Genomic DNA, 16,745 nt, shown 5'->3' on the forward strand with positions numbered 1-16,745 from the left:
AATCTTACCAATTCATTGGATCTTGCTTGTTTGCTAGACTAAGCCATTTCCCAGAAGATAGAGTACCTGGATTCCTGAAGACAAAGTTTTTATTGTACTGCTTCAACAGCTGCCTGAAAAGTAGAGATTTCCTGATCAAATCTGAAACATTTATCTCCATAAAAAGCCAGCTTTATTGCCTTGCACAATTTCACAGGAATCCATAATAAATGTGTGTGGAGTGGAGGGATAAAGCATGTGTAAATAACAAAGATGGACCAATCTTCAACTATATTAAAGCAGCTGATATTCATTGCCTTCAGAGGAGATACATCAGGTGACAATCTGGTTTTCTGTATAAGAAAATACAATCTAACAAATTGACCAGAAGAGAGGAATTTGGAGATAAATCTTGACAACTGAGAGTGGAATCCTAATTCTTGCATAGCGGTTATAAAACTGTTCTGTATGGGAACAGATCCTTCTGAACTCAATGAAGCAGTCTGGAGGAATGAGAGATTATAGTAACTAAATACATCTCTCCCACATGTGTCTTTGTATGTATACTGTCACTTGAGATGTTTTTCTTTTTCAGTTCCCTGTAAGGAAGAATAAATGGGACAAACTTTTTGTAATCAATTGCCAAGTTTACCAAGGCCACCTGTGTGTCCGGAACATGCAGATGTTCCACCTGTTCAGAAGCAGGTCTGGTCGGCTCCTCTTGTGCAATGTAAATGATTGGGGGGGGGGGAGGTGGAGTGTTCTAGGATTGGCTTGTTTTTTCAAAAAAAGGGCAGAACCTCATAGCAGTAGAGGAACTCCTGAGCGTGTTTTGTACACAATACACTCTTCTTCTTCTTCTTTTTTTAAAAAAAGCCTTAACATTCAAGGTCTTTCCAGACAAACAGTTTATGGCACAATAAATCTCTGTTGTTATGCATTTGTTATTCATTTGTTATGAGAGATCCAACATCTCCCTAAGATGATGCTTATTTATTTATTATGCAGGAATCTGGCAATTCCCTGGCACTCATCTAATACCGTTATTGGAAATATGTATTTTTTGTAGCAACTGCAGAGTCCTTTGCTATTTCAAGTGTCAGTGTGGAATGTCATTGTGCCAACAAATGTCACAGACTGCTACTAGGGACTGCCAGTGACATCACTAGTGGGGAGGAACTTTGTGATCCTTTTCTTCTTTTTTAAAAAAAACGAGCTGGTGGCTGTGCATTCTTTTACTTAGCTACAGCAATACTGGAATCCTCATCCAGTGCTCACTTGTAAAGGCAGCAAGCGTTCACACTTCCTCTTACCTCCCCCTCCTTGGAATGTCCCAATTTTAGGAACCACCCTACTTATTCATCTAGATATTGATACCCTGCTTTTGTAAGTAGTGGTTTAATTTTGTTAGTAGTGGTTTTGGGTCTAGGGCAGGGTTGCAAACTCCAGCTGGTGAAATTCTTGGAGATTTGGGGGCAGCACTGTTAGTAGTCGACTCTGACCCTTATGTTAATAAGGGACGCTTATGAATATGGTGATATAATAAGCCCCTCTCCTTATATGTTTTAAAAGCACAGAAACGCTGCCTGGAAAGGTAGGAAATGGCAAAGATGGGCAAAGATCCTAAGACAATAGGGTCTTCCAGGAGTTCCTGAATTAATTACCTCCACACCCTGCCAATCTTCCCTTATCCACTCTCCCAATATGGGCTATTTAGAGATCTGATAAGCCCCACCTGTCCCAGCCATTGCAGGTCATCAAGCACCTTTTTTACCTTTAGTAACACCTGAGGTTTAATCAAACTTTTCCCAATTTCATTGTCTCACCTCCCGAGACAACCATTAAGTTAAGTTATTGCCATGAAGTGCTGGTCGCTGAAGCTGCTCTTCTCTATGGATGTCCTCCCCTTATAGAATGGTAAATATCACCGAACCGTGAATCTCTGTCCCTCCTCCTCACTGATTTCAAGTTAGCCCTGTATGTATGTTGTGTGCTATTATCTGTGTGTTTGCTATTGCTATACCTTTGATAAAAAACATTTCTCTTTTTTTTTGAATTAATTTTTATTTTATTAAAGCAAAAAAGGGTACAGAAAAAGGGGGGAAGAATGGGGAAAATCAAGGCAAATATAAAACTATGTGCTACAAGGATTACTAAAATACAGAGTTCAAAAAACAAAACATTTATCAATATTAAAATAGAAATTAATACAATTATTGAGCCGTTTTTATTGAACATCCTCTTGTCTTTATTAAAGGTTCTCTAGAGGAATGATCCCCATATATATAGGTGGAGAATCTCACTCGTTACCCCTCTTGCTGCCTCTCCTTGCACGCTAATTTCCCCAGCTGTGTGGGTGGAGCTCAACAAAGAAATGCTCTAAAGTTGCCACTTTTTCCAGGGGAGTTAATCTCTGTAGTCTGGAGATAAATTGTAATTCCAGGAGAATTCCAGGCTTCCACGTGGAAATTGGCAACTCTGTTTTAATAGAGGCTTCTTCGGGAGAGGCCTCAAAGGCCTATCAAGGCAATTGAAAGGGTACCCTCCACCCCCACCCCACACTTACTACTCCAGCAACTGCCTTTGACTATCTTCTTTGTGCCATGATGGACAAGGATCAAACATTGATCAACACTGGCTATGCTGTAAACAGTTTATCCACATCCTTGAGTAGCAGTAATTAATATTCATTAAACAATTGCAATTTGACTGCACTTTGATAACATCTCTGGTCGATTTGCTACCCAGGTCACAAACATGTTATTTCAACCTTGTTTGGAATAACATGTTTGGAATAACATGCATTCAGCCTTGCCTTGTATTTACTTGAACCTTTTGTTTTTCATTTTTAAGGTTCTCAATAATTTGGTTCTCATGGTCACTCCTTCATCAACAGAGCAGACAGCTCGTGTACCTTGGCCAAATAGGTGGATAGCGTTAACTTAAAATTAACCATGCATTTCGGCACTCTGAAATGTACAGGAAATATAAACATCTTTTACTAAACAGCCTAAACAGGATTGCCATCCAACCAGAAGTTTACTGGCCTGGCCAGAATTTCATCTTTCTAATCACTTGTCAGAAAAGGAGAATACAAACACAGGGCTGGATGCAAACAGTGGCATGGATCCAAAGGTGCCTTTTATCTCACAGAAGCGCCCTCCTTTTAATCTTGGATACCTCACAGAAGGAATCTTCTAGGAGCTGGAATACCTTTGGATCCAGTCCCCTGTGGCTAGTGTTTTTGTTATTTCCTTTTTAATATTTCTAAAATGTACTTCCCATCAAAAGAGAAAGCTACTTTACCCATGCTCAGAGACTTTTTTTGCCCTTAAACGCCTTTATTTCATTTTAAAATCCTTTATTCCATTCATGGGAAAAGGCCCTTTTTACATGCTCGAAAGCACTCTCCCTGAGAGGCCTGGCCTTCTGTAATCAAGAGCTAGTATAGAAATGAGATTAAAATAAAGGAAGCTGTAAACTTAACAGAAAAGGGAAGAGGAGCACTTAACAAACCAATCTATTTTCACGAATTTTTGCTGTGCCCTTTTTGTCTGTGTAAGGATCTGCCTTCCCATGGGTTTTGGACTTGCAGCATGGTCAGATTTAACAGTTGCATTTTGTGGTCTTGAAATTAAAGGGTATATGAAAGTTATAAAAAGCCGGCACCGTGGCTGAAAATAGAGATGCCTTTGACAGCCTTACGACGGATGAATCTATCGCCTCTCTAAAAACGAAAAGCCTACAGTTAGCCTAAAATTTAACTCGTGGATTAAGGTTATTTGCACATTAATTCCCTTGCAGAGAGATCCTGAACCTCTCATTACAGTATACAGTAAATAGGCTCCACCTATCACCAGACTAAAACCTCCCCGCATAGCATGGCAATTTGTCAGGGCAAGGCAGGCTGGGAAACAGAGTCCCGCCTGTGCCTTTTTGTCGTAAGCACAAAGAAGCTCCCTGGCAAATTAACTGCAGATCCCATAATGCCAGGCGCCTCCTCTAACCACTACTGGCGTCTGCTTTCTACCAGGACTGAAAAATATAACAGGCATCATTTTCAAACTTCGGGTGTTTGGATGCTGCTACTGTCCAGGGAAGCTGCACTGAGAGGTGACAGTTGGTGAGTTTGGGGCGTCCGCCTCTCTCGATTTTTTTAAATGCATGTTTCTCTAGTAAAGAAACCTGCCCCCTGCCTGCTAAATGTGCAACTCGCTCAAGAGAATTAATGAGGAAACTGTCAGACTGCAAGCTTCTCTTTCACACTTAATGTTCGCCCCTTAAAAGGAGAAGCGAAACCCTTGCAGTTTTAAGGTGGTGATTCCCCCCCCCCCTTCTGTATAGGCTGGCACAGTGGGGTTGTATGGCGATCCCTCATGCAAGCATCCTCCGAGAGACATACAGAAGAGAATGAGACCATTGGCATTTTATGGAAATTGGTGGCCTTTACTGCAGGGTATGATTGCAGCACAAAGTTGGGAACACTGCTTGAAATTTGATTAGGGCTGGTTTATACTTTTACCTCACTTCTGAGTAACACAGCTCTGTCACTCAGCTTCGCATCATGATTTGGGGCTAATTGGCCAGCATTACAATCCTTTTTTGAGTCATTATTGCCTTCAATTTACCACCTTTCCACACTCAGCTGATACCTCAAACTTGGTCAGCCAGGAGTTAAAAGAAGGTATAGATATTTGGCAGCATTAAGACAACAAGAAGTGTCTTAGTTCCCCGACCAGCACCTAACTAAAAAAAGGGCTTTTCTTACATTCATAAGCAGTTTTCCATGAGATGGAAAACTGTATGGCTTGGTTTAGCCCATCTGTCATACACAGGACACAACTTTAACATTAGTGACAAAAAAGCTCTGTGGCAGTGCTGCAGCTATAATGGCTCCTTAGTGCCACTGCACTTCTTGTACACAGCAAAGGCTAGCAGAGGATTCATCAAGGGCAGAGTTTTTGTTGTTTAATTATCTCCAGATTTAATACATCAACAGATCTTATTTTAATGCATATAATTGTAGCTGTGTTATAGTTAAATCCTCAGCAAAGTTACACCTTTATGGGCTTAGAAGGGTGTAACGCTGTTTAGAACTGCGCTGTCAGTCTTCTTTCAGACTAACTAAAATTATTTTAAGAGCAGGAGATTTCATAGGCAATTACCTATTTCATTAGAGGTGCTATTTTAACAATATGACCTCTCACAGCAAAGAAACTGGCTAGTTCAAGTTCATCATAGACTGTGCTGGCTGCATACTCATTTATTGGCACTGTTGTATTCACCCAAAGGCTGAGGTAGTTGGGGTAGGAGGGCTTTTTCACTCGGGTAATAAGGCTGTGCTGTAAGAAATGCATCAGAGAGATGCTTTGGTAAAGGGACAGGCACTGCCTATTAATGTAAATATGTTCCTATTAGGTAGTTTCCACATCAGTTAATATGCCATGTCGAATTACTTATGTTTTGTTTCAGCAATGTTTCATTTCTGTATTTGCAATTATTCATCTCTGTGTCAGGTATTAATATACTCTGTATTTGGAACTATGTATTTGGAATTAAATTCCTGCAACCCTATTGCGTTGTTTATTGAATGCTGTTGATCATATTGACTACACTGTGTAACCTGCCTTGAGTCTCAGTCAGAATGGCGGACTATAAACAATATAAACAGTGCTGGGGCAGTTAAACCTCTCTCAGCCTTTTAAGCACCATTCCTGAGTTATTTGCTCTAGGGGTGCCAACTTCAGGTTTGGAAATTCCTGGACATTTGGAGGTGCAGCCCGGGACGGCCAGGGTTTGGAGTGGGGATGGATCTCAGGGGGGTATAATGGCATAGAGTCCACCTTTCCAATCAGCCATTTTCTCTAAGGGAACTGACCTCTGAAGTTTGGAGTCAGCTGTAATTCAGGGAGATCTTCCAACTGCACCTGGAAGCTGGTAATCTTAATTTGATCTGATAGGATAAACATACAAATACCCATGCATTTTCCCTGTTTGGGCACTTCAGAGAAAAATAGAATGGGGAAAGGGTCAAACTCCCTTCCCCAGTCTTCCTGAAGTTGGTATTAATTAAAAAGGCTGGTGATCTAGTCACAGATTCATCAATGTCTCATCTAATTTTATCCTGATATGATGCTAGTTCATTTCTTGATTCATATTTTGTCACTCTGAAATATGGCACTGCCTTTGTTAGAGGGCCACAGAGTGGAGGTCTGCTCTGTGCAGCTCTGAGATATTTCCCCAGCTTTGAAAGAGATTCTCTGTAAAGCATGACATACAAGGTATCTATTCTTTTTTTCCACTGTTAGTAAATGCTACACTTCTGTAAGTAGAATGCAGTGTGACATACAGCTCTTTTTCTCTCTCAGGTTTCAAATATTTATTTTTATTTACTTTAAATAGAAGATGGCAGATCCTGAAAGCACAATCATAAACACCAGTGTGACACAGGTAAGCTATTAAAAGTAACAATACTTTCAATATTTTAAATGTTTTACTTGTGTCTATTTCTTGCAAAGGTTTAAGCTTTGTGATTTCCTACAGATAGATTTTTTTATTTATATCCGTTCCAACTTTACCGGGAAGCTAGCTTTGATTCATATAGCCAAATAAGGGCCCTGGGATCATAGTAAGTTTATTGCACATTGTAGCTAATGAAACAGGGTCAAACTATTATTCTGTATGACTCTCGTCAGGCCTGATTTGGATACAGGGATACGCTTAAGAAGGCATAAGCATCTAGTTAACTTTCCTATATCAGATCATTTAACTCCTGGCAAGAGGTACACCACAGATAATGTTTTAGGTTTGTTACATGGTATCGTATACAAGTAATACTATTTTTTAAAAAAATCTCTGCTTCCATTTTAATCCTATATTATTAAAACATGATTAATCAGCATTCTTAATATCAGCTCAGTTACAGAAAGTCATACCACCCATTATTACTTACTAGATCAGTATTAGAGCAATTACATGAGTCCAAAAAAATATCTTACCCAAAGATAAGCAGGTAGCTCCTGATCAGTTCAGCTTCACATGTTTATAGGGTTTCAGAACCATCTCCTAACAATAACTAACTGCTTCAAAGGACTCACATTCTTGGCTATTGAATTATCTTATAACTTAAAACACCAGACAAGGTTGTCTGTATTGGAAACATCTGCTTAAAGTATATAAAAATTGTTAGTTCACTCTTGCTACATTTTATCTTATGATTTTCTTGGTCAAATCCAATAACTGTTCTCTTCTAGTTCTAGCTATATCCCTCACACTATTCTCTCTTTGGACCTCATGTTCAAATGGGGAAGGAGGGAGGAAAAAGTGCTAGAAGAAAAGGCTAAATACTTCCTTCTCTAGGGCCTGTTCCCTGAACCAGAGGCTCCTTGGGCAAAGAAAAGGAGTTCTAGGGAATTGCCAGCTGCACATCATCTAACTGAGCTTCTGTCTTCTTCCTCTCTGCAGGTATAAAAGTCTGAGTGGGGCCATAGGTGTGAGCCAAAGGGCTGCTGGCCTGAAGCTCACACCCTGGGGCCTATGACAGTCAGCTCAGGGAATAAGGCCCCAACCAGAGCTGCTGCTAAACGGGGACAGGAAAAGGCTACCTCACTGCAGAAACAGCAGTGAGCACAGTAGAGGTGACCAAAGATGGTGTCTGCATTCCTTGTCCTTGTTTGCCACTCACACTGCCCCTTTTGCTTGTTGTGATGGTGCAGCAGTGCCAACGTGAAGACGATAGCATTGGCTGGATCATGGCCTGGCAATCCCCTCTTTCCCCTTCACAGCTGGCATATTGATACTTTGGCTCAGCTAAGAACAGAAAACACTACAGAGCTGTTACGGGAGAAGCCATTGTACTCATCCCCAAGAACAGAAAACAAGCTTATTAAAAGGCTGAAAAGGAGTGGGGAACCTGGAGCTTAGCTCCACCTACGTACTTCCTAGATTGGCTGTAGGTGGAGAGTTCACACTCTTGGTGCTTTCTCCTTTTAACTGGATCAAAGGAAATCTTCCTTTGATCAGATCAAAAGAATACTTTTGGATCAAAGGCCATCTTAAGGAGAAAGCACCAAGAGGCACATGAGTAATATGGAAGCTCCCCAAAATGCAGGACATTCAGCTGCCCACACAGGAAAAACCCTTGTGTGGACAGATTTAAGGGTGGGGCTTGGGGAGGGCAGGAGAAAAATGTTCTGTCCCTTTAATAGAGGCTTAGTGAGATGTTGTTCACCTCCACGCCATGAAAAACTTCAAGTGCCCCATTCTGCACATTCTGGGCCAAGCTACACATGACGAATGACACTTGAACGGCAAGTGGATTGAGTGGAGGGCAAGCGAACAGGGAGAAATACACTTGCTGTTCAAGTGTCATTCGTCACTTGTAGCTTGGCCCTAAGCCTCTTTTAAAGAGACAAGGCATTTTTCTCTGGGCATTTTGGCAACACTAGTGTGGAAGTAGCCCAGGATGCATTTCTGTAGTTGCTGCTGCTATTATCTGGCTGGTTTGGAAATTTCTGCAAGCCCCTTCGTATAGAAAAGAAGCATAAAAACACTTTAATAAATAAATGAACAGCAACATTTGAGTCCAGTGGTACCTTGGAGACCATGAAGATTTTCAGGGTATAAGCTGTTGAGAGTCAAATCTTGTTCTTCAAATGCTGTTCTCTTGCAGACCCACATGTTTACCTACCTGAAACTAATAAATAAATGAATAACTCTTCAAATTAGCCATGAGGGGCTGCTAATTAATAGGGGGGGGGGGTCATTTCTTGTATCATGTCTGAGTGGATGCCCAATTAAGCTGTTTTTCTAGTTGCTTGTTGCGCAGCCAGATTGATTTTTACAGTATATGTTGCTCTCCACATCATGGGCTGAAAATCAATCTGGCCATGGGGTGGAACAGAAAACCACTTAACTGTAGCTCAATGAGAGAGTACATGCTTTTCATGTTAAAAGTCCCAGGTCAATCCCAGTCATCTCTGTTTCTTTAGTAGCAGAGCTATACAAGCTTTCTGCCTTTGTGTTCAAATGAGCCTGTTTCATTTCCCTGTATTGGCTCTTAATCCTAAACAATGGTATTTTAAACCAAGTAAAAATAAGAGAGTTCTATATCTCAAATCTCTGCACTATGATATTCCCCATTACTATGTATGGATGTGAAAGTTGGACAGTGAAGAAAGTGGACAGGAAGATAATTGATTCATTTGAAATGTGGTTTTGTGGATATCATCAATGGCTAAAAAGACAAAAGTGGGTTCTAGATAAATAAATGAATAAAACTAAAATGACAAAACAAACTAAAATGATGAAACTGAGACTACTGTACTTTGGTCACATAGTGAAGAGTCAGGACTCACTGGAAAAGACAATAATGCTAGGAAAAGTGGAAGGCAGTAGGAAAAAAGGAAGACCCAAAATGAGATAGCTTGACTCAATAAAGGAAGCCATGGCCTCTAGTTTGCAAGATCTGATCAAGACTGTTAATGGTACGATGTTTTGGAGGTCTTTTGTTCACAGAGTTGCCTTAAGTCATAAGCAACTTGATGGCAGGTAACACACACACATGCATCTCAAATCCGGGGTCAATGGGACTTGAACAAAAATGTCAGGACTTGAACCAACTTACACCTCTCTCCTTCCAGGGTTGGTTCCAGGTTTCTATGGGCCCTGGGCAACAGAATATATCCAGGCTCCTTTTCCTTTTGATATAGCCCGTTTCTCCTCCAATCACAGGCCTTTTATTCCCCCTCCCTTCTTTTTTAACCACTCCCTTTTCTATTACCATTTACTTACTCTGGTAAAGAAAAATCATACAAAATTTTACTTTCTTGGTTTTTGTTTAATTCTTTGTATAAAGCTGAAGAGAATAAATATGACTTCCATGATTTTATTTGGAGGGCTATTCAGTAAAATTGGCATAATTTGTGTAAAAGCAACACAAATATTATTCTGGAGGAGCCTCGGTCTCAGGGTCTGCAGAAAAATTTCTCCACTCTCATCTCTGGAGGCAAGGAGGCCAATTCACATCCATCCAAAATGCTTAAGCAGTTGAACAATCCCAACATATTGAAGATTATAATTTGGAACCATCCAAATGTTTTGTTGCCAAGTTACTACTACTGACATGCAGAAATTCTAAAAAATTCTCCTTGATGTCCACTGATTTGCTGTTAACAGAGAGGGGGAGTGTGTGTGAACAGAGCTGGCAAATTGTCCCTTGGCACACTGGTGAGAGTTTAGTATCATAAAATAATAAAGTTGCCATTCTCTACTTCACTGAGGTCTGAAGCTTGCAATGTGAGAAAAGCAAGATTGAAGTCCAGTAGCCCCTTAGAGACCAATTCGATTTCCACAGTATGAGCTTTCAAGAGTCAAAGTTCCCTTTGTCAGATACTGGAGCTTTAACTCTTGACAGCTCTTACCCTGGAAATCTAGTTGCTACTGGATTCAAATCTTGCTTTGCTACTGAAGACCAACATGACTACCCATTTGAATCTAATGTGAGAAAAAAGACATGCAGCATTTCACAGCAGGGGTGAGTCTTGGAATCACCCCACCCCATTCACTGCTGATACCTACACTGCCTCCTCCCCCTAGCATTTGCTATCTATGGAGTTCCACACACCTATTTCCTTCACAAAAGGAGAAAGGGAAAGTTTTGGCAGGAAAGAGACTGACAGAGGAAGGGTTTTAGGTGCGTAGCTATGATGTCTGTAGTAGAAGAGCAAGATTCAAGTCCGGTAGCACCTTAAAGACCAACTAGATTTCCAGGGTATGCGCTTATGAGAGTCAGAACTCCTGTCTGTTTTTACTTCTGTCCCTTTTCTGATAGCTATTCCTGAGTTGCCCAGAGGGAGATTTATCAGAGCTTTGACAGATGTGGGTGACATGTAGCTTGATCCTTAATCCTGTCTCCCCAGCCTTATGTTTCTAGTAAATGTTGCTCTAGCATACTTAATATTCAGTGAAGCAGCCTTTTGTAACCTGTCAAGCAAAGACAGGCCTATTGAGCATCAGGAGTTCACAATTAAAATTCTGGGCAATGAAGTGGTCGTGTTATTGTTCATTTATCTTCCCTTCCCTTTCAAGGAGCAGATTAGAGGGAACAGAGTAAATCCAGTCTCACACCAGAGTTGAGTCATCTTGTTTTGGTTAGATGTAGTAGGGAAGGCATAGAGGATGAATCCCCAAATGACATCCACATTCAGGACCTGCTATAGGAAGAGTAGTTTGAATGAAAAATGGGGGAGGCATATGCTCTGGTCACTCTGATTTGCTTTCATTTGTTGTTTTGGTTAGGTCCAGGTGGTATGAGGGTGGCTTCTCCTTCCTGATCACTGCCAGAAAGTCAGCTAACTCTATATCATATTTGTTCTTGGGCTTCTCATCCTTAGAAGGACCCAAATGAAGCTCTGGTTATTGCTGTAACTACAAGGGCCATTTTCAACATGGAAAAGGAGCATGAGATTTTCTTGGCAAAGGGCAAGGATGAGTATGTGAAGCATCAGCAAGCCAATGAGAATATCTCCTTGGAGCCAGGGACAGCCTTTGCTTTTGTTCAGGTAAAGTGCCTGGAGGGATGTATGTGTGGGTGAAATGTTTTATAACATCTTTAAAAGAGACCTTAGTCCTAAAGTGAGTGAGTGGTTTGTTGGAGAAATATTATGATGAGCGGAGACTGACATAACATTCCTAAAAACAGGCACAGTGAGGAGTTTCTCACTTACAGTATGACCCCAGTTTTATTTATGTCACCTTTCTCACTGAGACTCAAGGCGGATTACATAGTGTGAGATTAATACAATCAGTATCAAGGACATTTCCATACAGTGTCCTAGGATTTTACAAAGATATAGTATTAGCAAGGATCCAATGCAGAGTTGAAGAATTGCTGAAACAGAAAATATCAATTCTAGGTCTGACATTAGATAGCTCAAAGCACAGATAGTATATAGGAGTACATTTTCAAAGCAACAGATAATAGGCAAGATCTCTGCCTTCCCAACAAGCATGACTTCAGTCTTTATTATTATTAGATATATGACATTATTAGATATATGATATATTAGATATATGATATATTATTAGATAAATATATCATTATTAGATATATATCTAATAATGATGATATATCTAATAATAATAAAGACTGAAGTCATGCTTGACTTATGCATGTCATATATCTAATATATCAACTTGTCTTATACGTGCCATATGCTTGTTGGGAAGGAGGAGATCTTTTCTTATACGTGTCATATATCTAATAATGATGGGTGGCTTTTCCATGTGGACCAAAAAACTTTTTTTGGGGGGGGTTGCACCTAGGGTTAGGGTATATCTTTCTACAATGCTCAGATTTCAACAAAATAGTGTGTGGGGGGGGGCATTAAATCTAAAGCCGGAGGCTGAACTAAGATCTTGGTTTGCCTGGCAACAAACGATGCTGTGCAAAAATGTGAGGGGGGGGGCGGAACTGGTTGGGAGCAAAGGAAGATTTGCCACATAACTGATTTGGTGGATTGGGGAGGGCAGAGGAAACATGGTGATTGGAAAGATTGTGATAGGAAGGGTGATACCAGACAATTGGGCATGTGTCAAGAAGGAGGAGAAACCAGGCAATTGAGAGGCTGTGCATTTGGGGAAGGGGAAACTGTTGCAGAACAAAATGGGGAGGAAGCAGGGATGTGTTGAAGGGATAGGATTTCCTCTTTCTTGTGAATCCTTTACATAGATCATAGTTGAATGCTGGCTCAGTTTCTAGTCTGGCACCTCCCCTTGTACTTCAGGCAAATTGTCTGCCTTTATTTTAACGCATTTTAAAGCAGTGTATGTGTGTTCCTATTCATATACATTTATCCTTTACCTTGCTAAAAAAAAATCCCCAGCATTCTAAAAATGCTTGCAAAACTACTCCAAGAATTGGGTGGAGCGTGTTAGGGAATATCTGAGCTGCTACAAAGAAGTACTCATTGTATCAACTTTTCCCTAAAGCACTGGAAACATGCAGATTCATTTTTTCAGAGTTCACTCCAGGACATTATTCTTTCAGAGTAATCATCACATTTATATTTTGCCTTTCTTCAAAGGAGCTCAAAATGGCATACACAACTGCCCTGTGAAGTAAGTTAGCCTAAGTGTGTGTGAGAGGGCCAAAGTGAGCTTCATTCAGAATTTAATTGATCCTACCAGCTTTTCCACTGATAAAAACAGAAGAGGATCCTGGACTGTGCCAAGGATCATGGAGCCCACATGAACTAAAGCTAACAGAGGTGGGAATTGCAGTGGGGAGGAGAATTGGGCAAGATCATCTGGAAAAGTTGATAGGCTCCAACCCCAGGTCTCCCCGGTCCAATACTTTAATCACCATACTGTACTAGGTCTCATTAAAATGTATGGCTACATTCACACATTCTTAGATACTGCACTATCATTGCACCTGCAGCAATAATTTCCTGTGCAGGCAAAATAATCCAGTTGTGAATAGCTGTATTGTAATGATCATGCAATATCCAACAGTGTTTGGCTACAGCTGTGCACTGATGAAGCTTTCAAACCATCTTCACTGAACTTAGAATGCTGTATCCAGCATCACCCAAAGCATATCCATTCACGGCCATTACAGGGTCTGAGGGCCAAACTACAAGTGACGAATGACACTTGAATGGCAAGTGTATTTCTCCCTGTTCACTTGCCCTCCACTCAATCAACTTGCCATTCAAGTGTCATTTGTCACTTGTAGCTTGGCCCTGAGTTTTGTAAAAGCAGCTCATCTGCATTTCTTGCTGTTGTTTCAGGCAGTGCAGTTTGTAAACAAGAAACTCCTTGAAAGAAACCCAGAGGAGAAGGGGCTCTTTGATGTTATTGTTCTTTCCAACAATAGTCCTGAGAGTGGTATGCGCATCATCAACAGTGCGAAACAGCATGGTAGGTTCCTCCTCTTTTTCTATGACCGTCTGCTTCCCCACTGTGGTCATCCCTTAAGCTAACAACTAGTTCATATTTTGAGGATATTATTAAGGGCTGATCACAAGATTTGTGTGTGTGTGGTGGGGTCAAAATACAAAAATATGGTGCTGACAGGAAAATCCAATATCTATGGTGGCTGGCACAGAGGTTGCATGTTTCCCTGCTCTGGTGAAAGCTCATCTTTGCACACCATCCCTTGCTCTTGAGGGAGCAAGACGGTCCCCTGACGAACCTCTCTATCTGTAAGCAGGACCTATATAAAAAGAACATGTTCATGGACACACTTCAGATAGGAGATACAGCGCTAATGGTATTCATCAGTGTTAGGGTTATGAACATGAGGCTCCAGTAATATGCAGCGCCAGTACAGCTGTATGCCAACGGGATGAATGTGCAGCCTCTTTGCATCGGACAAAGTGTTCAGAATATAGGAAAACAGGGGTCATGAGGGGATAATTTGGAAATTCCAACCTCTACAGGATTATCTAAACTCTCAGGTACTTGAGCAAGCTGATTTCTCCTCTATCTGTAACTGACAAAGTGGTACACTTAATTAATTTGAGACTCTGGATGTATGGTGTTATGAGGTCCTCCTTTAGATGATAATGTCCATTATTTCACCAATCAAATCAAAGCTCATACCTTGGAAATCTAATTGGTCTTTAAGGTACTATTGGACCCAGATCATACTCTTACTTAATAGGTGAGGAATAGCGATACTAAAAGATAAATTACTAACCATGAGACCAGCCCCTGCACTGACTACACTGCTTTCCCCACCCTTACAATATTTAAGGAACTGCAAGAGAGAGAGAGAAACCAGCGTTATTATTTGTGAGACATGCTACTAAGGTTGAAAGGCGTCTCCTAATGCTACATATCACAATAATCTTGCTTTGTTAAAAGTTAAGAAGATTTGAGGTAGCAGTTTTACAGGAGTCGTGACAGATTGAAGGCAAACTTTTACTCCCTTACCTTAGTTTAGCAGTAAAGAAGGGCCAAGTTGTTCATCTGAAGGATAATCTTTGACTGCAAAAATAAGATTATTTGTTTGTATGTATGTTTGTTTGTTTATGGCCGTGTCTGGTAGTGGAAAAAATGAAGTTCAGCAGACCTTAAACATAACTGCTTTATTAATTCAGAACACAACCAACACTAAGCTCTGCCCACATCAGCTATCAGCTAAAACTACAGGGGCTGAAAAGGTCTAGGAAGCCCAACACAAGAGACACAATACCCTCAAACATACACAACACCCAATTTGGGTGTATTCCAATTTGGGAGTGCCAGTGGACTCTCCTAATTTAAATCTGATAACTGAAGATTTTGCTAGCAATTCAGAGAACCACACAGCATCATGTACACTGGAGGGTCATGAATGACCGAATATCCAATCACAACTGTTGTCAGCTCAGTCCTTAAAGTTACCTCACAAGGCGCCTCTGTGAGATATGACCTCATTAGTCCCCACCGAACTTAACATCTGACTAGCGAAAGCTCGAGGGGGGGGGGGCAGGTCAGTCATAGTCATTTACTGGAACATAGTGGGGTGGCACTCTATACTAGTGGATAACAGTTTTGAACTTTACCTAAGGAATTTTGATATCATCTTTCTACGGGAGACTTGGTTGATGCCGAGTAGGCCCCCTCTCCTGCTTTAAAGCCTGCTATGAACTGTGTTAAAGTTTCCTGCATTACTGTTTTACTACTACACCAAAGATTGCCTTGCACGTGTGTGCTCTAATACACGTGTCAGTTTCCTGCCTGCGTGTTAATTGCCTTGCTGCTACAATAGACTGTGTAGTTCCCTGACTCCATGTTTGGTTAACTGCACAAAGGACTCTTTTTCTGGGCAACCCTGCCCTGACCTGTATTTAGACTCCCCAGTGTGTGTTTGGACTTTATTACAAGTGTGCCCCGTGCCTGCATTGCCATCTGCCACGGACCGTGCCTGTTCCCTGCTTTGGACTGTGTTTTGTGTGCTGTTTCCCCTGCCTCCATGGAAGCCTGCCTCATATGGGCCCAAGCCGCTGCTAGCAGCCGGGCGCCTGCCGGGGAAACCTCCAGCGAGCCTGGCTAGGCGCTCCCTGGTCAGTTCCCGCCTGGAGCCTCCCGCAGGCCGGTTGCCGAGCTTGCCCTCGCTACCGGGCAGCCTGCTATCCAGCCCCAGCTATGCCCAGCCGGCATCCATGTTCCCAGGCAGCCAGAAGACCCAGGGGAGAAGACTGCTTTGAGAAGCCATTTCGGCGAAGCGGGCACACCACGTCCGCAGCGAGAGTACCTCGCCCCGCTCTGCATATCTTAGGAGCCGCCCCGGAGAAGGAACTAAGTGCCGACCATCCCAAGCACTTAGAGAATGCATCTCAAAGAAACCTCCGCATTCCAGAGCTGATGACATCAGGACAAGCCCTGTCCGCTGGAACATCCTTTCAGCCCACTTGGATTTCCCCCTCCCTCTTTTGTCCCCTCTTCCTGAGGTGTCACTTATCACGATCTGATTACCAAAGTGGCCCATCCAAGCCATTCAGTAACCCATTAGAACCTTTGTTTTAAACTGTGAGAACCACCAAGTACAGCACCAGCCCCAGGGTACGTTTTGGGGTATTTAAGCTGGTCTCTCAGACCACTCGGTGCTCGTGCCATCCTATCCAGAACCCCTTGCTGTCCGTCTGTGGTCCCAGTGCTGGCATTGGGCCACCTCACTGTTGTGTCTTTGCTTCGCTCCAGGATTGTGAGTATTCCCCACCATCGTTGGGAACCAGCTAATGCAAAAGTCTCTGTATTTCCTACTCTGTATTTCT

The 16,745-nt window shown here is 41.7% G+C and overlaps 1 protein-coding gene across 2 annotated transcripts in view; it reads left to right on the plus strand.

Moving 5' to 3' along the window:
• The first annotated feature begins 4,016 nt into the window (after positions 1–4,016).
• Positions 4,017–16,745, plus strand: part of LOC129324540 (cytosolic 5'-nucleotidase 1A-like) — a 29,897-nt gene continuing 17,168 nt past the window's right edge. The window contains exons 1-4 of one of the 2 annotated variants that reach the window (XM_054971850.1): positions 4,017–4,102; positions 6,382–6,429; positions 11,373–11,540; positions 13,773–13,902. In XM_054971850.1, coding sequence (XP_054827825.1) covers positions 6,385–6,429; positions 11,373–11,540; positions 13,773–13,902 — 343 coding nt within the window. In that variant the 5' untranslated portion in view covers positions 4,017–4,102; positions 6,382–6,384. Of the gene's footprint in view, positions 4,103–6,347; positions 6,430–11,372; positions 11,541–13,772; positions 13,903–16,745 lie in introns of both variants that reach the window. The other variant, XM_054971849.1, reaches the window with a different exon arrangement.

This window comes from Eublepharis macularius, chromosome 2 (assembly GCF_028583425.1).
Source record: "Eublepharis macularius isolate TG4126 chromosome 2, MPM_Emac_v1.0, whole genome shotgun sequence".
NCBI classification, from domain to species: Eukaryota; Metazoa; Chordata; class Lepidosauria; order Squamata; family Eublepharidae; genus Eublepharis; species Eublepharis macularius.